At 42.0% G+C, this 24,560-nt stretch overlaps 2 protein-coding genes across 13 annotated transcripts in view; one reads left to right on the forward strand and one right to left on the reverse strand.

Annotated features, from left to right (window-relative positions):
• Positions 1-24,560, forward strand: part of eva1bb (eva-1 homolog Bb (C. elegans)) — a 180,319-nt gene that overhangs the window by 41,584 nt on the left and 114,175 nt on the right. The gene's annotated exons all lie outside the window — the stretch shown is intronic.
• map7d1b (MAP7 domain containing 1b) overlaps positions 1-24,560 on the reverse strand; it is a 53,498-nt gene that overhangs the window by 1,261 nt on the left and 27,677 nt on the right. Inside the window, exons 3-17 of one of the 12 annotated variants that reach the window (XM_085149078.1) lie at positions 24,397-24,465; positions 24,168-24,188; positions 21,395-21,558; positions 19,295-19,403; positions 18,403-18,507; positions 11,766-11,885; positions 9,062-9,189; positions 8,072-8,214; positions 7,332-7,579; positions 6,017-6,329; positions 5,501-5,681; positions 2,225-2,329; positions 2,064-2,114; positions 1,916-1,970; positions 739-1,017 (exon numbers count right to left, since the gene is read on the reverse strand). In XM_085149078.1, the coding sequence (XP_085005204.1) occupies positions 739-1,017; positions 1,916-1,970; positions 2,064-2,114; positions 2,225-2,329; positions 5,501-5,681; positions 6,017-6,329; positions 7,332-7,579; positions 8,072-8,214; positions 9,062-9,189; positions 11,766-11,885; positions 18,403-18,507; positions 19,295-19,403; positions 21,395-21,558; positions 24,168-24,188; positions 24,397-24,465 (2,091 nt within the window). Of the gene's footprint in view, positions 1-738; positions 1,018-1,915; positions 1,971-2,063; positions 2,115-2,224; positions 2,330-5,500; positions 5,682-6,016; positions 6,330-7,325; positions 7,580-8,071; positions 8,215-9,061; positions 9,214-11,759; positions 11,886-18,402; positions 18,508-19,294; positions 19,404-21,394; positions 21,559-24,167; positions 24,189-24,396; positions 24,466-24,560 lie in introns of all 12 variants that reach the window. The other 11 variants (XM_085149077.1, XM_085149074.1, XM_085149073.1 and 8 more) reach the window with 11 other exon arrangements.

Below are 24,560 nucleotides of genomic sequence, written 5' to 3' on the forward strand. Positions count from 1 at the left end.
CTTCTTAGATTTATGTGGAAATATGATTTATTAATGCCATTTGAATGATTCTCTTGCCCAACCTCAGTCTTCTTTTCTATTCTTCTTTAACTTAACCTCAATTTAATATCCTTTTTTTTTTTTTAATCATTTTTTCATATTGAAAATAAAACTCACAGTATAAGGAACTCAATATGCACCTGTGGCACTTTTAATTTAACTCTGTTGTTTATTTAATGTACACTAAACTATTTTCATTCTTTTTTCCTGCTACTGTCTCGTTTTGGACACATCTGGCACATGCTGGCCCAACATGTTCATCAGAGGCGACTGTCATCCAGGAATTCCTCAAAAATAGATCCGGACGCTTGTGCAGATGATGTGCATCACGTTCACAGAATTCCGTACCTCATATTAAACTCCTTCTATATTCTAATATTCTTAAGCTAGCAGTGGTTTTATGTCTCACTTCTGCCACACTGGGTTTGGTCCTCGATTCTTATCCGAGGGTGGCGTGTTTTTTTGTAAAGTTTAGCTAATAATGGAGCTGCTGTTACCATGAGAAACATTCGTGTGCAGCTGATTTGTAAAAGTAAACCTACTCCTGCAACAATAACACAGTGTTGTTGGGCAGATACAGAATTGTAGTCTTGTTACATTGGCATGCTGATGTTTACCATATGTTTTAGAGTAGATGGGCAGGACTGATAAGCAGCCACCCTGTTGCTCACATTCCTGTTTGATGTTGTGTTTCTGTACCTGCGACATGCTGAGGCTTCATGGGGCCTGTTTTCATCAAGAAGGGCTCTCCTCCCTCGAACGCCATGATCGGCTCACTCACCAGCCCGCTCTGCTGCTGGCTGGGGTTACCGCTGCCGCCACTGTTGTTCAGCTGAATGAGCTCCTCGAAGTCAGTGCCGTTGGCTGAGACGCCGTTTTGGTGCACGGAGGGCTGGACGCCGTTTACAACAACAGGGCTGGAAACGTTTTGTGCTGGGTTGAGCACCGATGCACTGGGGGCCTGCAGGTTTCCAGGAGCTGCAGAGAAATTAGTGGACAAGTAAAGGACATAAACAACCTTTTCAGATGTTTACAGAATCAGTCTAACATTTGGACACATCTACTTCTTAAATGCAGCCTTTTCTTTAATATTCTTTAGTCTCTGTCATATGTAAACTGTTAAAATAGCCAAGATCTACCAAAATCTCAAATAACAAGATTATTGTATGTGCAGCTAATCGCTTTGAGACAAAACTCCAGGCTTCCTTTTGCATTAAGAGGTCAAGTTTAGAGATTGTTTTTTCTACTTTTGGCTCTTTATGATTTCTTTGGGTCAGTAAAAGTAGTTTTCCCTAATGATCCAGTTAGGTTGGACATACTGGTGGACATACCGCACACAAAACATTTCTGCTCATGCCTAAGGTGTCACAGCTTAGACAAAAGTCCAGTCCTGGAACAGGAAGGGAAGAAGCTGATGCAGGAAACAGATACCGGAGGTTTTATCAAAGTTTATATCTGCAGGAATCTCCTGCAGGGAAATCTGCCAATGTCTGTGTTTTGTGTCCGGTTACAACAAAGAGGAGGTACACGACAAGCCGAAACAACAGCACACCCTCCCGTGTCACAACAGAAGAAATAAACTGCCTTTTTATAAGGTCATCTCAGGTTTCACCACACTAACCTACTGTGGTGGCACGCACTAGCATTATATTAGCACTCCATTGTCTGGTGGAACCTCAAAGCCAAAGAAAGAATGCCCATTTATTATATAGAGTATATTTCCTGGGTTAGTAATAGACCTTTGGGTTGGAAAAGCCCCAGGTGACAATCTCACAAAGGTGGATATAATCTTTGAAAAAGCCAAAGTAGAAATGTGTGAATGAGTACACGTGTTCTTTTGTGACTGATTTAAAGGTTGACGAGGGGTGACGGTAACCTTTACTCGGCTCTGCGTCCTTTCCGTTGACCTGAGGAGACGCTTTGACATCCTTCTGTGATTGCAAAGAGCAGAACAAGACTCGTGTTATTCCACAAAGACGAGCAAGTGTTCAGTCTGGAGCCTGTTTCGAATGAATCACACCGACCTTATCTCCCGCATCGCTCTTCCGAGTCCTCTTCATGATCTCCTCGAGGCGCTGTGCAGATCAGACAGAGAGATCAGTGCTCTTGCTTTTCAGCTCGACTGTGAACTGTCTGTAACTTTCTGAACTCTCTACAGATGATGTTTTTCTCTCTTTGGCCTCACCTTCTTCCTCTCCAGGCGCTCCTGCTCTTCTTTCTGGAAGTGCTTCTCCCTCTCTATGCGCTGACGCTCGGCCTCCTCGCGAGCTTTTGCTTCAGCTTCCTCCCTCTGAAATAAAGAAGATACAAATATGAAGTTTAAACGTTTTTCACAGTAAAACTAAAGAAAAAGAAGAATAAGTGTCCCGAGGGTTCAAAAGGGAACGGGATATTAGCCTAACACTGTCCACACAGCTTTACAACATATTATAGGTATTGTAAAAGTAGATTTAATAGGAAAAGTTTAGTTTAAATGTACCTAATAAAGTAACATACAGGTAGAAATAAAAGAGAGGCTATATATGAAACATATTTTCTTGTATTTACAAAACAATGCACTATGACTTTTTGATGTGACTACAGCTGGAATAAGCTGTGATAATACGGCTGCAGTTTGGGGAGGGCCTTGGAGAGGACTGGCAGTGCCTGCTGGGCCAGTAAGATCCCCACTTTCTGAAGACAGCCACGAGAAAGGACATTTTCAATGCAAATACCGAGAGCAGGTAATGCAACATAATAATCTATCCATTCTCTTCCGCTTATCCTTTTCAAAGTCGCGGAGGGAGATGGAGCCTATCCCAGTTGCGTTAGGGCGAGAGCCAGGGTACAGCCTGGACAGGTCTCCAGTCTGTCACACAACAATCATTCATACTCACATCTATGGGCAATTTAGGGTTTCCAATTAACCTAACCCCACTAACTGCATGTCTTGGAGAAAAGCCCGAGTACCCAGAGAGAACCCACACAAACTCACGCCAGTCTGATGGTGGACCTGAACTCAGACATTTTTGCTGTGAGGCATCAGTGCTAACCACCGTGCCACCATGCAACATAATAAAAATAGCAAATTAAATAAGCAAACACGCTCATTTGCGCTATAAACGCTGCGGTTTATCTGGGTGATTGTGGCTGTAACAAAGCTGTTTTTAAACCCTACTCTTCGGCACTTTGAGGCTTTCATCCAGAAGAAAGAAACTCCCTCTGCAAAGGCTGTGAGCTGTCAAATAATATTAAACCAGCCACCTGTTGCATATGTAGACAATTAAAAAAAGAAAGAAAAAAGCTTCTTCGAGCATGACAGATAATGCTTGAGGCCCTTTCTTGCACACATCTTTACATTTTGCTAAAATATTTCATTTTTGAGTCAATAATTGCTGCAAAAATATTCATGAGACTGACTTCTTTTCACCATCTGACACTTGTCATGTGTGCTGCAATCAGCAATCATATGTTGAGTGTTAGATGGGGCTCCTTACACCATTAAAAAGCATGCAACTGAAACCAACTGACCACCAGGGGGCAGCACCTGCTCAGCGTGGTCTGCAGGTCTGCAGCCTTCAGGCCTGACCTCATATTATTTAACCCCCATTACATACTTGACTGGATATTTAAACACACATATGTTTAAAACCCAGCAGTGAAAACAACACAAGGTGCCGTGAGGTGCAGCCAGCTGTTTTTTAAATCTTGCCTGCATCTTCCCCAAGCCCTGCACATTTTCAGAGCATTTAGCTGAACACTTGAGCGAAATGACCTCTAAAAAAATATGAGGCCACTTCACTGTGAAGCAAGCTCACTGTCAGGGTGGAACAATGGCCTGATTGAGAGGAGCAGGGGAGTCGAGACGAGCTGAGTGCTTCAGGCATGGCGCGCACTGACGCTGCTTATCCAGAGCCGAGCGACCGAGACAGAGGCAGCACAGGCCCGTCGCTACCCTCCACCATCACAACGGCTCCCTCATCGCCATTATGGAGGTCACCAGCTGGAATGTGCCCACAGCAGACAAGGGCCCTCTGACTGTTAGTGCTCATGAGTGACAGCAGCACATACTCATACTCTTTAATTTGCCCAGATGCCAGACAGTCACAAAGGCTGATGTTTGGGCTCACAGCAGCACAGTTTCCTGCACATTAATCTGCCCAGATGGTAAATGGGCTTACTGCATGTGGGGATCACTGGGATTCATTGTGGTTAATGGAAAATTTAAGTGGGGTTTCACAGCAAAGGGTATTTACAGTGGAGTTGATGATCTGTCAGGAACGGGTGTCTGATTCTCACTGGATTACCACAAACACGCCGAAGGGGTTAAAGGATAATTCTGGTTTATTTCAACGAAGTGTATTTCCCACTAATGTGGCCATTGTAGCTCTGTGGGTCACTCTGGATGTATACGATAAAAATGTGACTTTTCAATGCTGATGTTTCAGAACATTATGGCCCAAGCTCACGGAAGCTCGTTTCAACCAGTGATCTCAAAATTTCTACTTTCTACGTCACACTTCTGAGAAAATAACTCGAAATTGACACAATAACTTGAAATTTTGAGTTATTATTTCAAAAATTTGGGACAAACAGTAGACTTCCATATTTTCCCCTTTGACTTTTCTCAGTAATTATGCCTCTGAGCATTTAAATTTAGGGAGAGAAGAGCTCTCAATCAGACAGCACAGCACTGAGATTTTTTAATTTATTGCCTCATTCCTTTTTGATCAGCTTCTAAGTTTCTCTTTTTGCACTGTGATGCTTATTTCCTCATAAACACCCCACCCAACACTTTATTTTTGCCCATCACGTTAAAGCTTTGTTCTGCACCTAACTCGCACATCCCTGCCTTCTCTCCTCATGTCCTCTGGCTTTTTCCTTTTTCATTAAGTTGCACCTTCTCATTTCCTTTGCCCTACTGCCTGTGACCTGAAAATCAATCTCAGAAAGGATGTCTTGAAATCCTAGAATGTATGTGGAGGACAGAGGGGAGAGGAGGCTTGCAGGGGGAGCCATAATCGAGGATGCACAAGTGGATCCTTTGCACCCTTCAAAGTATGAAGAAACAGCTGAATGCTGAAGACCTCAAGAGAAGTGGTAAACTTTGGCCCATGTGTGTATTTTATCATATCACAGTTATCATCTTGAAAACAAACCAGCAGAGATGAGGAAGAGATGAGGCTTCAGAAAGGCGCTGAACTAAAAGTAGCATCAAAAATGTTTTAAGTGATGAAACTGCACAGTCATTGCAGAGGAAATCACGAGTTGGGGAGGCCATTCAGAAAAACTTTCCTCAAAGTTAGTTGGTGAATTGTTTTTTCCTGCCAAAAGGTTAGCCACAACGTGTTAATTTTTTTACTGACATCATTAAACCCTCGTTCACCAGCGTTCCTACCTCCTGGACTCACGTATGCACTGGTCCTATTCAAGTTGGAATGACATAATCTGCAGCGTCTTAATAACTCCTGTCATCACCCACCTGTCTCTGCAGCCTCTCGTTCTCCTCCTGCTCGACCTTCGCTCTCTCCTGCGCCTCCTTCTCCTCCTGAGCTCTCCTGGCTTCGTCTCTCAGGCGCTGCTGCTCGGCCATGAAGCGAGCCTCCTCCTCCCTGCGCTTCCTCTCCTCTGCCTCCCGGGCCCTTGCCTCCTCCTGCAGGATCCTGAGGAGAAGTTTTGCGTTACAAGCTGCATTAACATCAGCGGTCTGTGGTGCCCTCTCCTAAATAATATCTTTTTTGAACGTGTGCCTGAGATTATGCATTTTATTATGTTGTAGGTTTGCTGATTATTCACTGTAACTGTGTTGCTTTAATGTTTTGTTTACTAGTGAGTTAGTGAGTGTTTATTTGGGTTTAGATCACAGCACAATGTTAGGTGTTTATCCAAAATCTCTACAGTTTTCCACTGCCTTACAAACTCAGGAAAACATGGCCTGTCACGCATTGTGTTATCATATTTTATGAGGCACACGGTCCGTGCGGACAGCAGGTCTCACTTCTTCTTTTGCTCCTGCTCCAGACGCTCCTGCTCCTCTCTCTCCCGTTGCTCTCGGGCTTGTCTGCGTTTCTCTGCGAGGACGCGAGCGGCCTCCTCTGGGTCGTTAGTGCCTGCCGACGGCCTGCTGCTGGCCGGTGCGGCCGGGGTGGAGGCGGCAGCAGGTGCAGGAGAAGGAGCGGGATTGCTGACGGTGGTCGCCGCAGGTTCTACGCTCGGTACAGTTGGAGACGCTGCCATTACGACCGGCGGGCCGGGAGAAAGAGGAGTGGCCGGTGCGGAGGACACCACAATGGCAGGAACGTTACCCGGGGCTGATAGAGAGGCGAGAAAGAGACGTTTTAACAGTAAAGTCCCATTTAGCATTTAATCAATTTTAAAGCTTCCAGTGTTATAAAGGAAGCCACACAGCGCAGATCACAGCGACAGCGTGAAAAGACATTTTGTCAGACACCATGAGCGAGTACGTCAATCACGGCTCACCACTTTCCTCCTCTTTAAACAAAAGAGCAGCTTCAACATGACGCCGTACTGACAGTCCTCTCCAGACATTTTCTAGATCTATGGTTGTTTCTGTGATTTACACACATTTTATTTGTCACCACAAAACTGAATCACCATCTATCACAAACCTAAAGCTGAATTTAAAGATGGCTGCATGTTTTAGCTCCAGTTTTCTTTATCGTTTTCACTGAATGGATGTAATCGGGAATGAAGGAATTATAGATTTGCCTGCAAATTGAACATGACTTGGATGCTTCAATCAGAAATGCACGTTAAAACTTCTTATTAACATCCTCCTGGATGCAGGCTTGAGCATTTGATTTCGACAGGACATCAGTGAACACTCTAGGGTGAGGATTGTGGTTTTATTTTTGCCCGCTGGAAAGCAAAAGTCCTAAAACGTCTGTTTGTCTGTTTGTTAACTAAAAATATATTTTTTTAAAATACAAGCGGTGAATAGATCACCTGTTACATACTGTACGTCAAGAGCTTATAGAACCAGATATTACAGATATGAATTATTAGTTTTCTGCTGCACGTTTCACGGATGAGTCACAAAACTGTCATTAAATTAATCGTTCAGTTCCTGATGCATTCAGGTCACTGTAAGCTGAGCTTTTTACCAGCACACACACACACAGACACAGACACAGACACAAACACAAACACAAACACAAACACACACACACACACACACACACACAGACACAGACACACACACACACACACTGATTACTGCTTGGTGAATGTCAGCCAAAACCTCCAGGTCACCTTGAAGCCACAGACATCATCAGTGGGATACCCACACTCACTCTTTTTGTCCTCTGAAGTGTCGGGCTGCTGGGGTTCGTGGCCCGTTTCCACGGTGACAGCAGAAACCGCCTGGGGCTGCACTCTGGCAGGCGTCTGGGCCCGTTTCGGTCGGGTCTTGATGCCGGGAGGAGGAGGCGTTTTCTTGCCCGAGGGGGTCTTCGCGGCACCTGTCGCTGGCACCAGCGGGGACAATGGGCGACTTTTGGGGGCGGCAGGTGACGGAGGTCTGTTTTTGGGCCTCGGGGTGCTGAGGAGCAGACAGGAGGTGAAATATGAGCAGGAGAACGAGTACCAGAGATGAGAGAGAGGGGGGAAATGACATTTCAGATCAGTGCAGGAAAAGGTAAAAAGGTTCCCAGCGTGCAACATAAAAAAACAAAACTAGGTCATGTGGAAGTTGGGAGTGACTCGATGTGAAACTCCACATTCAGCCGTCATGAATCTCTGCAGAGAGCCGTCATTTCCTCCTGTGCATCATTCAGGAGGAAAACCCGATTCTGTCTGAGAACTCCAAGTCTCACTCTAACAGACCTGCTGCGAGAGTCCAGCAGCGTCTCTTTTAAACGTTAGGTTACTCCACCTTCCACCATCTGCCACACAGTAATCTGCTCCAAGGCTAAAGCAGTCTATCTCCCAGCTTCTCGCCTAAATTAACACAGAGTTAATTAACCGTTTGCTTAATAAACCACAGTTTTTGGACATATTTATCTGATGTAAAGCAGGTAATCTGCAGCGGTACCTGGTCTCTGGCCTGGATCTCTGGATCGTGGTCGTAGGCGATGCCGTCTGTCTTTTCTTCTGCACTTTCTCTTTTGTGAGAGCGCTCTTCTCTTTTTCATTCTCTCGCTCTTTGTCCTTCTTCTCTTTCTTCTTTTTATCCACCTTGAAGGAAGAGATGAGACAAATAGCCAGTTTTTACCTTATTATATAATTGTGTAATTTAAAGCCTGCTGGAGCTGGAAAATGAAACCCAGTTCATTATAGCTGCAGTCTTCTGAATTTTATTAGGTATAATACTTTTCATAAGGTTTGTGTGTGATTCAGGCTGTGTGCTGTAGAAAGACTCAACAATAGACTCAGTCACCTTTTTCCAATTTGCTTTCCCCTGTTTGGGTTTGTTCGTTATTTGTTAAGTTGGATTTGTTATTCAAGGTTTTCTCTGCACGTAATTTTTGACACCATCCAGTGATGTTTTTATAATTTGATGTTTTCATCAAATCACCTCCCTGACAAAAAATGTCTCGTTAGCTGTTGTTTTTATGGCATTAACTGGAGCTTTAAAATTAATTTTACTCCACTGAAAACTAACTAAAACTTTTACTACTCTGTGTACTCTGTACAAGCTATTTTAGCTCCTCCCCCTTTAAGCCAACTGCCTTCTGACTGGCTGCCCCTCACAAGTAGAAGGTTTAAGCAGATGGTGGGTGTGGCCTCTATGGCTGAGATGACCATAATAGGGCTGTCACTCCTCCTGTCACTCATCATTCGAATCCTAGAGTGGAAAATTCTGTCTGAAGATTACTTGATGACTAGTGACCTCTGACCTGATCTGAAACTTTATGACAGTTTTGTTACGATGAACAACACACAACAATTATTTATATGAAGTGTTGATTAGAATATGATTAATCCTGATACAGATTTCTGCTACCATAGCAGGATATCAGGGCTTTTTAGTGAAAATGATAATATACTCAAAAACTGCTTAATCCTAATCACGCGCTCCTACCGGGGTGGAGTTTCGTCGGCGTTGGCGCTGGGTGATGTCCGGCGTGCTGGCCGAGGAGACCCTCCAGCGCTCTGCGGTGTTCTGGTGCGGGTGATGATGGGAGCAGGCGTTCAGCGGGCTGGCCGAGGCTGAACGGGAGCAGTGGTGAGAGTCTGAGTGACAAACAAACATGCAGAGAGCGGCAGCAGGGCCGAGGTCACACACACATACAAACACACACCATGCAGGGTGGTAAAAACCCCACGGTGAGGCCACACGGCGAACACGACATGCTGCGGGATAATGACTCAAACCCTGCTGACCGACAAAGTGACAGCAGCCGAGCTGAAGGTGACGGATTGATCACACTCAAAACACAATCAAATTTCATTGCTTTCTATTGTAGCTTTATATTTAATTAAAGCTTCTTTACACTTTATAAGACAACACTAGCTCGAGCTACATTTCGCCTCATCAACGTTGAATATGAGTTTTACTTAAAAATAGAACAAAATTCTGAAAAAGTAATAGAAATGCACAGATGATGGAGGTCATGTCTTAAAGCTCATGTCTTCCAGAAGGTTTTGGACAATGACACGTTTGGTAGTTCTGCATCTGTACACCAAGTCAGTGGACTTTAAATCAACCAACCCAGATGTGAGCCAAGTGCAGACTTTCAGCTTTAATTAAAGACATTTAATAAAACTAACTGTCAAGCAATTACTGCCATTTTTATAAGTAGTCCTTCATTTCCAGAGGTTCAAAAGTACGTAGAAAAACTCACTTATGTTTAAATAGAAGGATCATATCCTGGTTGTTTGACTTTGGTGGTGTGCAGAGGGGAAATTACAAACTGTCTCTGTCCAAAAACCTGTGGACCAAACTGTGTGACCAAAAGCTCCAGAAAGAAAAAAATAAATGTCAGGTTCAGATTACAGAATATATCTTTTCTGTCACTGTGTCAGATTAGGTGAATGTTACATCATAAATTAATGTTGATCTCCAACCAATCGTAGCTTGGCTCTCATGTCATGTTACTGGGCAGAAAAAAAAAGGGACAAACAAACTAAATAAACAATTATGCAACAAGTGACAGATACTGGCAGTCAAAAAAATATCGCAAGAGAGGCGAGTTTGCTTTTTACTTCACTTTGTTTAAGTACCTACTTACAGAACTATTACTATCTCTTATGTTAATGGGTTGGTTTTTAACGAGTCTTTTATCCATGAAAAGGCTGCTTTTAGTATTTTTCTTTTGCCCCCCAGAGCCTTCTTTACAGCATACCTCTCGTTCTCAATCTAACAAAATGGTAATTAGAATCTTGCAGGAATTATCTAAAAGATCTATAAAAAGTTGTTATGTTAACTTCTTTTTACTGAGAAGTATCAGAATAGAGCTCTCTAAAATAAATTTGTTCTATTTATTTTTTATTTTAATATCATGAACTACTATATAGTAACATCTGTGGTGTTATGGGTCAATTTTGACCCATATTTTCAGTTCCAAGCATAGCTCGTTTTCGTATCAAATCAGATTATGTAATATTTGCCTGGATTGCTGGACATGTATCGCCATAAGGAGCATTTTCCTTGGGGCAAAATCTTCACCCACAGTCACCTCAGGCTCTGGGTTGACCTTCCGTGAAATGAGCTGCACACATCTCTCCCATACATCCCTGATGGGAGCAAGCTCATCAGACAGTGCTCTAGTATCTCTGTTGTAAAATCTGCTGATATTATTCAAAAGTCTGAAGTAACATTGTTGCCTGGAAAATAGTTCTGCCTGTCGATGTGTCAGAGACTGTCAGTGATTTTGTTGCTGTGTTCACTCCAGCACACCGTCATCCCAAATGTGTCATGGACTGCTTGCATCCATGACAACAGTAGAAGGCCTCCAACAGATGTTACCACTTTTGGATTTGTATGTTTCGGCAGGAGCAGCTTGACCTCCTCATCTAAGTTGTATCATTGTCCTCTGGTTGATAGTTATATCGTCCTCCTCCTCCTCAGAAAGAGGGTCATCCATATTGCTGTGCTGTTCTGGTTCTGCTGAGGCTTACCCACATGACCGACTACACAAAACATTATGCCACATTTAACTAAAAAACATATTTACAGCCCAGCTGTAATCTTTATAGTTAGTTCTTCACTTGGTAACAGCTCTAAGGAGGGTGAACTTTTTTAAAATTATCCACGCGTCCTGTTTGTTGCTTCTGGACTTTTGATGGAACTTTTATGTTTTGATTTACTACCAGTTTGTTCTGAACGCTGCCTCCCTGGGTCTCTGCATTCGGGTCCACACTTCCTCACACTCCAAGCTATGGCAAGGATTAAAAACAATCTAACAGCTTTGTGTTTTGTTGGCACTGGTTGACATGAAGGGATTTACGACCTCATCATCATTAATTTTTCTGTCTGTATCATTCAGATTGAGAAGTTTTTGTGATGATATTGTGTAGAACTCGGCATAAATGTACCACGAAGTAAGACTGACTCTCAAACCAAGGCACAGTTTAGGACAAACATACCACATGCTCCACAAAGGATAAAAAGAACGGGGGAAGATTAGGATCTTATTCCGTTTTGTTTGATTCACAGCAAACAAACTCTTTACCTTTTATGAAAGGAATGAAAAAAATCACTACAGACAATAAGACGTGTGTGCACAGAAGCAGAGGTTAAGCAGGGTAAGGGTAGAAAGGTATAGCAGGTGTCTTACACTCACGAGAGTCGCTGTTGTTGAGGAGGGTGGCGGCGCTGCGGCTGCGGGCCAGGAAGGACAGCGTCGGCGTCATGAGCCGCTCCACGATCCGGCTCTCCCACGGGCTGAGGCGCAGGCTGCGGGCTGACACAAGAGGGCGCTGTCAGTGTCGAGTTAGTGTTACAGCAGATACTCCTCTTACACACTAAAAAAACTCCCACTTTACACTTTCACGCACACTCACACACCCTCTCTACATCCGATGCAGAGTGGAGTTTTTACGCTGCATTCGTGTGCTGCTGAAAACCTCACGAAAACACACACATGAAGCCGGATGAGGAAATGTTACCTGGTTATGATGTAAACACCTGTAAATAAACACCTTCATCGTGTGTTTATTTAGCCAGACAAACCCTCAGACCGTCAATGTGTTTGTGTCTTCAGGGTTTGAATTCTCAGACAGGAATAAAATGCAGATTAGTCCACAGGATTTTACACGAGTTTCCACCTGCACCTGAATGCACGCTCAGCTACGGAAACATTTCTGGGAAGCATCAACGCTCACTGGTTGATTCGAATATCAGCAGGTGGAACCAAGAAATTAAATATGATTAAAATTCAGTTTTTATTTGATTTATAAATACTTTATTCCAAATCGCTTTGTACAATAAAATCTGTTTGGTTCCCAGTATCCCGTGAGTCAAAAGCTCTGTATGATATCAAACAGGCATATTATTTACACGATCACCTGCACACACCTATAAGTGAGTGCAGAAGCCCCACCCACCTGCTGTTCAAACCTTTGGTTTGCAACAGGCAGCCAATCAGAGAAAGTTCTCCAAAGAGTAGATAATAATGGATAAACTGGAGGCCTAAGACAAGAATTAATATATGATTTAAAGGTAAAACTACAACATGAGGAAATAGAGCAACTGTAGGAACTATTTTCAACAGCGGATTAATACTCATTCGGTGTTCTGGAGGGAATAGTTGTGTGGCAGCACTCTGACAGTAAAAAAACTGCATGTCACGGAGATTTTGAGCAACAATGGAGCCCCATAAAGCAGTTTATTCATGGGATTTGTGGACAATAGGAAAAATAGGAAATCCCCGGACTCCTGAGCTCAGTGCTTCTTTAGCTCTGACCGCTGAGGTTTAACTCATCCAGTGAGTCTTACTGCTGCTGAGAAATGTTTGGTCAAACTCCAGCCTGCCTTTCAGATATGATGGGACTCAACACTGAAGAGAAGTCATACAGGATGGACGCCTGAACATGTTGTGCACAAAGACATCAAATATTTAAAAAAAAAACCCCACACACACAGAGGAGTGTCCCCAGTTCATTTTTACGACTTACCACTCAAAAACAAAATCAGGTAAGACCCACTTTGGCCATTTACACGACCCCACACTAACTGCTAAGAGCCCTCAGAGTTTCTGTGCTGTTTGTCCTGCAAGCACAGACGCACTCCTCCGACCTGAACATGGCTCTGCGTGCTTCTTTAGCGAGTCTCATGTGATAAAGGGTCAGCGTGCAGCAACAGGAGGATATAATCCAACAGATTGTAATAAAGGGTGGGAGAAAGAAAGAATAAGTGGCACTCACAGGAGCGCACGTACACGTGGTTTTAGTCAAGGTTTGATGATAAAGACGTCAGGAAAACTGGGCGGTGTATGTATACGCTGAAACTAAAACAGCAAACATTGAATACAACATTTTTAATGATTTATAGATTATAGATAATGATGATTTACAATATTTAAAGCAGTAAACAGTGTTGTGTTAAAGCACCAATAACAACAATCTAATTATCTAATCAGTTACATAATGACAATTTCTACTATTAATGTGAACATTTTAACATTTAGCCTTCCTTGCTTCTTAGATGGTTTTCTTTCTAATCCATGCAGCATATTGTAAGAAAAACTATGTATTTTTAGTATTTATCTAAATGACTAACACATATTATTACACTGTACCAATATGTAAGCTTTAAGTAGTTTTTCCACAATATATAAAAGATGAATGTACTCTGTATTTTCCCTGGCTTAAACTCAGCTGTTTTTCCAGAGAATTTTCTGTGAATAGTATTATTAAACTAAAAGAAACTGAAGTAAAACCACAGCCTTATAAACATGATGCCACTTTTAACAAATGACAGAAGAAAGCAGAACTCGTACTTTCACTTCTACCAGCATCACTTGGTAATTCGATATTGTTATTGTCTCAATAACATCGCCTACTGGTGTCAAACATGCAGACCGGGGGCCAAAAACAGCTCAGCAAACTGTATCATTTAAGTGTGAAAACTGGAGTAAACCCCTTAGTTACTGTTACCTTTTAATAATGGTAAAAAACAAAAGTACAAAAACATGGTAAGCCTTTCGTGGTGATGCCAACCCGAATACTCAACAGTGGAAATGTCTGAAAGGTTAAAAGTATTTTTAGATATAGAGAAGTTGTTTTTATGGTTCATTATTAAATGAGAAAAGTTGGGTGAAATACTTTCTGTTGTCAGCTGTTTAAATGTAAAAAGTGGTAACTTTAATTTAAGCTTTTTTGGTTACTGGGAAAAAATTAAAGATTTAAGCAAACGCTTTTAGGTTCCGTCCACTCGAGATGAAATTAGGCTGCACATCACACCCAGGATCTAAAATGAGTTTGACAGTCTTGCTTTCACTGTTTGGTCCAAAACCCCACAGACAGACAGAGTCTCACTGTGACGTCCGTCAATTTACGACAGCTGGTCGGGTTTTTGGCGACTTCCTGTCTGTCGTCCAGTAATTTTAACCAACAACATGCTTTTTAGAGAGGCTTCGTCCATGTGTGACGATGACGTTCAGATTCTTTTCATTCCTCTGTTTTAATGACACACACCAGCCAGAGTGTGAGACACCTCACCTACAGACAAACACCACACGTACACAAGGGTCAGTATGATCAGAGCTGCTACGACTCATTCGAGATGCCGCCACTCTTAAACCTCCACCGTAAAGGCAGTCACCTCTGCTGCACACAGGACAGATCCTTCTCACAGCATGTTTTATGACAAACTGATAACCCGACTACCTCCTGTTGCTAAGCAACAGTGTTTTCCCTCCTCCTCTTCCTTCTCCAATGCGGCAAAGGGAGGCTGAGCTGCCGCCTGCTGATCGTTCACCTCGAGGTACCTGCATCTGTAAACGTCACCATCCCGCCACCCTCTGCAAACTGGCCCAGAGACAGCAGCTCTGCTATCGACCGTCCTTTCATGTTCCTGCAGTATCGGAGTGTCTGTATTAGTGATGATCAAGCACAAAATCTGAATTTGTATTGTGTAGGCGAGCGAGCCGATAACCGAGCTGGTGATTGCGCCGTGGGTGATACGATCAATAATAACACGTCATGAGGCGTGACGAAATGAGATGAAGACAGTGTCGCTAATGTGTGTATGTGGGAACTCGGGAGATTGATAAAAGAAGTCTGATAGAGCAATTTAGACATTCTATTGTACTGCTCACAAAAAGACAACTGCTCAGTTTGTTACAAGCTGAAAAATATCTTAAAGCGACTACTTCTATTTATTATTATGATTAAATTTCTAATTGTCAGCATTTACCTGAAATTATTCAGTTCTTGTAAAATAACATTTCTTGTTATTATTAACTAACTCCTTAAATAATCGAAAGACAATTACAATTGGCCTGAAAATCCAGTTTTTAGAAGAATATTTAGTGAAATATTTTTACATATTTGTTACATGGTATGCTAAAATCATCTTATAGTTTTCTACAACCTCAAACAACAATTTCAGATATTTGAAATATTATTTTAATGGAATGAAAAAATATTACCTACAGCAATGTTTCAAATTTAACAAATGGATAAAAGCAAAAAAAGAAAAATCCAAATCTGTTGTGCATTTTCATCAAATTCTGGTGGCAATTTGTGAAACGGTCACAACTTTCAATTTACTAATTTGTGTCTATGATTATTTTTTGCTTTTAAAGTGTGAAAAAAGTTTGCATTTTGATGCTGGAGGGGTTGGCAGCGGCGTGAATGTGGCTTGTTTATAGTAAAAGGTCTCTGAAATCTCAGCTGAGTACACATATAATGGATATAAGTCTGAGACAATATGCAAGACCTTTAAATAAATATATATATAGCAAACCTAGATCTGTCAAGTGGTGTGTGACAACAACAATATAATTAACAGCAATGACAGAAATACTCAAGTAGTTTTTTCATGTTACTGATGAGCTACGGTGAAACTGTCATACTAACTCAGGTTGATGGCTATGCTTCCAACTACTCCATTTTATCATTTTCCTTCTGAAGCAAAACTTTGTGTTAAGTACTAATAAAAACATGCCAGCATGCTAACACAGTAAACTAAGGGAATTTTATATCTGCTCAAAGTCTGCACGTTAGCATTGGGAGCATGTTAGCATGCTGATGTTGCTGTTTAGCTTGACTTATGTGCACAGTGCACACACACGGTGTAGAAATAATCGTGCTAACGCCCATTTAAGTTATACCAACAATTCAGGAAATTAGAAAATCCACTTTTAAGCATAAACACGATCTTGGAGAAAAAACTTTTCAACTTCTTGTTGAACCTTACAGAGCTAGCTCGCGCAGTTTCATGATGAGTTTCTTATTTTAACTGCAGAGGTTGTTGCTTAATTTTATGCACTGTTTGAACAAGAGGAATGATGTAATATATACTTGAAAAGTATCTTTACATAAACCTAAAAGTAAGAAACTGAGAAAATGTCTTATACTACAGTCAAAAAACTGTATCTGATATCTGCGTACTGGTGTTGTAGCTGCATCGTTATAATAATGTCTGTCCAGGATCAAAATTGTAACAGATTAATTACATTGGTGATGTCGTAGCTTTTCAATGTGGGAAAAAAATGCATTTGCTTATATAAAACTCTTCTAAAACAAACGTTCAGCTTGGTTTTAGTTCATTTTGGTCATTCAAAATTTTTGGCTAATGCTAAACTAAATGCTCAGACACCATCATGGCAATGTTGATCCTGGATCAACATTATTATGATGATAAAAGAATAACACCAACACAGGGATATCAGATTGTGCAGGGAAAATAATGGCCGGAGACTGTGGCATGACCAAAACTATTAACCGTGTGAGCTTGTTGTCTTTGAAACATTTGCTTTAGTCTTGCAGTCAGATGCCATCATCAAAGTGGCTTTTGGTGCGATAAAACAAATAAAACAGCGTCAGTCTGATATTAGTCTCCTACCAGCTTGTGATTGAATAGAGTCAAGCTAGCAATTATGTGCAATCTGTTTGTAACAATTCAGTGATTATGAACAAATCTGTTGCCATTAGCTGCAAAGCTGTTGCTGTCAGCATACACAGAAATTCACAGTATCTACTTATGGTAAGAGTCCAGCCATAACCTTACAGGCTTGAAACAGAAGTTCCTCTACAAATAGTTGTTGCTGCTGGATGGCGATTTAAATGACATGGGTGCACAGCAACCTTGGTTTTTTACACTCATATAATCAGAATACAACCAGTTGAGTAACGCCCCCTATTGCAAAGAGATGCATCCCAGCTAATTAGCACTCATCAGCACAGATTGATTGCAATGTTTTGGCAATCTGTCTGTGTTTATTACTGTCAAACCCTTGAGATCAAAACTACTTGCAGATTCCCTGGACCAACGGTCTCCAACCTTTTTTGCGCCACAGACCGGTTTATGCCCGACAATATTTTCATGGACCGGCCTTTAAGGTGTCGCGGATAAATACAACAAAATAAAACTAGTACCGGTACCGAAAAAATGAAGATTTATTCATAACACACGTGAAAAGACCAAGGAAAACCGAGTTAACGATAAAAACAATAACAAAATAACGCTGAAAACTGATAAAAACCCTGAAAACCATACATTTCACACCCGAGCCTCAACTCTCGCGGCCCGGTACCAAACAACTCAAGGACCGGTACCGGTCCAAGGCCCGGGGGTTGGGGACCGCTGCCCTGGACCACTACTGATGTTTCTTAGTTGCGATGAAGTTTCTGTCCTTTTTTACTCTAGTGTGACTGAGCCATTATATCGATAAACATGTAAAACCAAAGGAAACAATCCAATATTGTATAGTTTAAGGCAGCATAAAAATATATATTTGCATTTAGTTGCTAAACTTGATTCACTTGCAACAATCACACTATACCTTTCACCTATACCATCACCACCATCACCACCACCACCACAGCCAACCACCAACAGTACAGTGGAGGGGACAACCAAAAAGGAGGTGACAAGATGTGAACTTATAAGCCTATGAAACACCACAAAATATGGCTCAGTGATGTCAAGGTGAAAGGGAGGCTGATCAAAAATGCAGAGGAGACTCAAATCAATGACAAGCCACCAACTGAAATTAAATAAAAAAGTAAAAACAAAACAAAACACGATGCACACGAGACCGAGAGCGTGATTAAGAGGAGGGAGTAGGTGGTAAATGACCAGTCACCAAGCACAGGCAGGCAGGCAGGCCACCAGAGACGACAGTTATAATAAAACAAAACCAGATTAGGGTAAGAGGAGAAGGGGAAGGTGGAAAAGGAGGGGGATGAACTGGAAGGGAAAGGGAGAGGGAAGAGGAAGCCTGGTGGACACTGACGTCGGGTCGTCCTTACTTCTGTTGGGGGAGTTCCAGAGCGTGGCAGAGGACTTGGACAGCCTGTTGTTAATGACAGGGTCCACCTGTCTCGGCAAGTTGACCGTGGAGGCCGAGCATCTGCCTGCACCGGAGAGAACGCAACAGACAACAACTGTTCACAAGGCGGCCGGGGTGCAGGCGGCGGCCCCAGCTGAGGGCTGACAAGAGACGGGGCTGCTTTGGTTGGATCATGCAGCTGTGAACAGGGACTCACCGTTTTCTGAGATTAGACTCACTATCATCTAATCTGGAGTCAGATTTGGAGGGAAATGGGGAGGAAATTTAGGGGAAAGTGTGGGAGGGGGGGTGTAGTTAGAAGTCACATTTCAGAGTAAATACCTCGAGCTTTCTTCCTGCTACCAAAACTAAAATATCACTCACGTTTCCACACACAATCAGGGCCTTTCACACTTTGGCGGAGAGGTAACTGTGCTGACCTCAGCACCACCCCGTCACACAGCATTAACAGAAGTTTGAAAACGGGGAAATAAGTTCACAGCTCCCTGAAAAAACACACTTCACACTTCTGATCTAATGAAACGTGAGCGTGACGGCTACCTTCAAGCTCGTCTTTCTGAGTTTAAATGAACAACTGTGACGCTCAGGACTGATTTTTGCCCAAACAACAGTGAGGAATTACGAGTGGTATAATCATAAATTACTGGGTAGGTCATCTGCCTCTGGTACCCCACCCTTGTGACAGCAAACCCTTCATGGGCTATTTCCTTGAGTTGCATCAGCTGAAGCAGTGAGTCACAAGTCTGTGCAGCACAAAGACTTGAGTTAACAGAGAAAACAACATACATATGTGCTTGTATTACTGTTATTATTATCATTATAATTATAGTTTAGGTTCATCTGAAACTCACTCTCTCTGCGGGAAGTCTGGTTTAGTCCGCCTGCCCAGGACCACCTCTGCTGGCGGATCTCGGCCCAAGTCTTCTTGGTCGATCTCTTGATAGCTGCCTCATATCTCTCCTACATGAAGAAACACACAGTCAGTGTTAAACTATGACATCTTTATAGTAAATATGCACCGGAAATGACAGCCTAACAGCTTAATTATTAGAATAGAATAGAATAGAATAGACCTTTATTATTCCACAGATGAGAAATTTGGGTTTTACACAGCTCTTATAGCAAGGGGAATATAAAATATAAAAGGAAGACACAAGATGGTCATATATACATACGCAACTGAAGTTCGTATATACAGGTAACAATATACAGAAATATGTATAGAAATATTGTACGGAGACATGTATAAAATGCACAGGACTCTGTATAAAATGTGCAGTGAACAAACAAGCTGATGTGTTCGATAACCAAAAGGATGTTTAACTGTGTTATAGGGTCTGACAGCTGGTGGTAAGAATTAATAGGTAATTACTAGCCCAGCATAAGTACAACTTGAGAAAAGTGCAAAGGAAACTGGAAGTGGATAAGGTTCTCCTTCAAAGTAAAAGCTGTGCCTCAACCCTGTGGCCAACATGTTTTAAACTTTTACTTTGAAGGCAAACGGTCTCCATTTCCAGTTTGTATCACACTTTTCAGTTTCCAAACAGCAAGTCCATGAGTTCAATTCAAGCTATGATTGCAGCAAAATGCTAACAACCAAGCTAATCACAATGTTTTTTTTGCCAACAATTTTCCACTAGCAGCAGGCGGGTACAATGGGGTTACTGACTGGTCTGTATGTCTGTGAGGCTGGGGTCTTATTCACTTAATCCTCCTATATTGTCACCATGATTGTCACATGTCCAAAAGAGTGGACAGGTTAATGTCACGTGGCTATTGGTCACTTGTCTGTATACTATACTAATGCTGCACAGTCTTTTAAAACATGGCCAAAGGTTAAAACTATGACGTAATCGCTGTTTCTTTCTACTCTTGGCCCGATGTGACGTCAATTAGAGTAGATATCTTTAATATGATAATCTCTTGTACTCTGAGTGTGAGCCCAGCAGCCCCACCCACCTGATGTTAAAACCTTCCATTTGGTAGCAGCAGCCAATCAAAATAAACCTGGCTTAAAGGCAGGGGAAATATAGCTTAAACTGCTTGTTTTAGACAGTGGATGTAATTGGGAGCTACAACTAGGGCCAGTGTAAAGTAAATAAGGATCATTTTGAATTTTGAGTCACACAAAGCCACTCTAGAAATAATATCTGAGCTTTAAATGAGTTTACTAGGATCCCCTAACAGGGATTTTCAGGTAGAATGAAAGAGGCTAAATCACAGCAGCAGTGTGTAAACCTGTAAAAAGTGAATCTCTTCATTTATTTTAATCTACTCAAAATGACAGCATGCAAAAGCATGGTAAATGAGGTCACAAAAGTATAATGAGATGCAGCCAACGTATGCAAGGAAGACAGGAGGCTTAGATGTCACGTAGGGTTCCTTAGTGCACTTGCATAATTGTAATGTGAAGCCAAACCTAACTGGATCGAGTGTAAAAAGGCCCTGAAGCTCATTAGTTACATAATGGGAATACTTTATGATGTCAGCAATTAATTTGTCCATCCAACACTTCTGTGCAGCTTGTTTGCTGAATGCTTGGCATCCTCTCTGTGATGGCAACACTAATAGTTACTGCTGCATGGTGCTGTTATCCAACAAAGCAGTGTTTCCACAGTCAGACAGTAAAATTTATCAATCTGAAGTCCCAGGAAAAATCACTGAATACTAAAAACTGTGTACAGCAGAGTGTTTTAGTTACATAAACACTCCCTTATCCTATTTAGCGCTCAATTTAAGCAGAGCAGAAACGTATTCTGTGACTGGACATAAATATTATTTTTGAGTATTTGTTGCTTCTTCCAACAGCTGAGTGATAATCATCAAAATCAACCTAAAAAATAACATGAAAGGGTTCAAATATGCAGTGTTTGTTACAGAGTCTATTTTGGGACGATTCAGATGTCAACGTTAAGAACCAAACAGATAAATGGGAAGCTTGACTTTTTCACCTTGTTCTTTTCTAGCTTCTGTCTCTGTTTCTCCTCCAGCAGCACTCGACGTTTCTCCGCCTTCAGCCGCTGCTCTTCCAGCTTCCTCCTGCGCTCCTCCAGCTGATTCTCCCTCAGACGCCGGGCCTTCTCCTCCTTCTGCAGCCACTGAGCCTTCTTTGCAGCTGCAGGGTCACCACAGAAAGAAAGAGAATTATTTACAAAAAACAATATCAGTTTGAAACAGTTTATTTAGGTCTCACGTGTTAGCTGCTTCTGCAATACTGCGAATTACTGCTATATAAACAAATGAGTCCCTTTTCCTTATTTGGCACCTTAAAGGGGAGCTATTATGACCTTTTATGGCTTAATCTTTTTTACTCTTGGACTCAAGTAGTTCTGCATTAATTACAGTTTAAAAATAGTCAAAATGTATCATTTTTTGAGTCTTGGTACAAGCCCTCTGTTCATTATCTGTCTGAAACAAACTGCGCTAGCTCCTAGAGTTTTAAGCCAGCGTTCTTCTGATTGGCTGCCCCTCATAAGCTGACGTTTTGGACAGTATGTGGGTGGGGCTAAAGAAAAAGTGCTCTCACTGACATCAAACACAGACCAAGACTAGAAAAACTGTCTTAAGCTTGAGCTTTGGGCTCCTTCTACATATGCTGACCTCCTTATTTGAATCTTCGGCCATGATTAATATGAGCATCCAACACTCCATCAGTATAACTTTATATGACAGAAAATAAGGAAAAGCATAAGAAGTCCACTTTAAAAAGGTGCTTTGTGGGTTTACAGTGATTTTAACTCTTTCAGCACATTTATGGATAATGCATTTTACCATTGATTACCGTATGTTTGTTATTTGGTGGGTTAGAATGCTAATTTTTGCTGCTTAGTGCTTAACATGAAATAGAGCTAAGACTGATTAATTCTGCAGGCATCTGAAGCTGTGAAGGTGCCAGATAAAAAGTTTGATAAAGTTATTAAAGCTCATCCTGAGGAATAGCTCATCCTTCAGGAACCACAGATTTCTGTATACAAACTCTGTGGAGATGTTTTACCAGTAACCTGAACGATTTGTCTGCATTTGGTGCAAGAGGGAGAAGAGGGGAATCACCACAATTATAAGAGGTATTCTCTGGGAGATAATATCATGGCAATCCATCCATCTGTTGTCATAATATTTCAGTCTGGACCAAAATCCCTGGAGCTGTGCCTCATGCCTGGCTAAAGCATAAGCATTAGACGCCAGCATATCATTAATATATTATTTTAAATGTTATTTTGGAAAAGAAAATGTAATTTATGCCTGTTATTGAAAGTCAGTTCTTTATTTGTAATAGTATATAATCAGCTAAAGATCTTTAAAGGCCTCTAACAGCAGCACCCAAACAAAACGGGTAAAACAGACGGCAGACACTGTGTTCATTACACTTTAATCCTGGTAACAGTAAATAAGCTGAAGTTCCCTGCTGTCTTTTCCAGCACCCTCCAGCCTATGCCAGTTTTTCTGTGCACACACACTGCTGTGGCTCATTTCTCCGGGTAACGATCAGACAGCAATCAGTCGTTTCTCAATTTAAGAGCCTTCATCTTACGCAGCACTTACTCGTCTTCAATCAGCTTCCATATCACACTTTATATGAAAAGAATGGAAAAAAGATGGACGGGTAAGTATGGGTGAAGATGCGGGAGTGTTACAGGCTGGATCCAGCTGAAGGAACGGCATGAAATGTCTTTGTTTATGAGTTAACCAGCAACAGGAAAACTGCACTAAGCTATGCAAGGATGCAGCAATGGTCTGACACAAATACATGTTTTATATTTAGTTCGGTTTACTGCGGCTCATCTTCGCTAATGAGCCAACGACACGCACACGTCTGCACTTCATCAACAGCGAGAAAGACGTCTTCACTCCTCCTTAAATCCTACTCCTGAAAAAATCTAATTATCCATAACAGGACTGAAAAATATGTCAGGTTAACGCTTCGGAACTTGCGTTCACATGCTCATCTCTGCACAAAATATCTAGAGCACAGTTGCAGTTACATAACAAGCTGTCATATATAAGGCATCACCTGCATACTGTGTGCAACAAACTGCAGGCTCCACACTGAAGAAAGGCTTAACACTGCCACATAATTACGCGCAGGGGCAGGCGGCTGAAAACGAAACTTAGCTCCGAGCGTCTGAACCTGGGATATTCTCGATAAAAAGGCAGCGACGTTTAACTTTAACTGCTGCAGCATGACCACATAACTGATACTAATGTAGGCAGTAATTAAATCTAATCTGTCTGCGAGGCCTGGTCTCAGTTCATGGTAATGACTGCTCATTTTTTACGCCAACTGCCTTGGGCTCTATGGGACGTCTCTGCTGGGAAACGCCCACTAAGCTCTGCTCCGATTGGCCGCCTGCGCTTCGGAGACGTCCTCCGCTTCTCATGTGTTTGGACCGGCCTCTGTGTTTTTATAAGGAGAAGTTTCGTTCTGCAGCCACAAAGTAAAACCCAAATTATAGGTGTGGAGCATGCACGCTGGGTGGGAATGCAAAAACACAAAAGCCAAAATAGATTCAAACATGATAGGAGCAGATACATTTAAACCAAAAACGAGGCTGCAGACCGATCACGGAGTTCAAAAGTTCCACCGAGTGGCGACAGATAACCAAAGCGATCGGTGATGGAGGGGAGAAGAACGGGCACGGCAGAAAGGAAAAAGGATCCACATAATGATGCTGATTATTCCCACATGGCATGACTGCTGCGAAAGCTTTTAGTGAAGCCCCTTACCTTGCAGCTGAGTTTGCTGTTCTGAGCGCCATGCAGGAAGAAACAATAAGAGACGTCAATAACCGTCAGTCACTTCAGAGCAGAGTGACAGATTCACAAAGAGGGATACAAAAGATAAAAGATGTGGACACATTAAGTTGGTTACAAGAAATCCCTGCTTCATGCATCCAATAGCAGTGGTTTGTGGAGCTGACAGCTGAGTCCATCGTGTTGCTTGCTCATTTCTTACCGATGTATCTGGCTCTTTCCTCCCTCCGCTCCTTCGCGAGCTTCTGTCTTTGCTCCGAGCTCACTGAGTCTGTAAGGGAGAAAAGAAAAAGAATTACTTCACAAACACACGCATATTTTCACATCAAGTTGTATTTATCATCTCATTTTCACTAAACTTATAAA

The sequence above is a fragment of the Neolamprologus multifasciatus genome, chromosome 22 (assembly GCF_963576455.1).
Source record: "Neolamprologus multifasciatus chromosome 22, fNeoMul1.2, whole genome shotgun sequence".
Lineage (NCBI taxonomy): Eukaryota > Metazoa > Chordata > Actinopteri > Cichliformes > Cichlidae > Neolamprologus > Neolamprologus multifasciatus.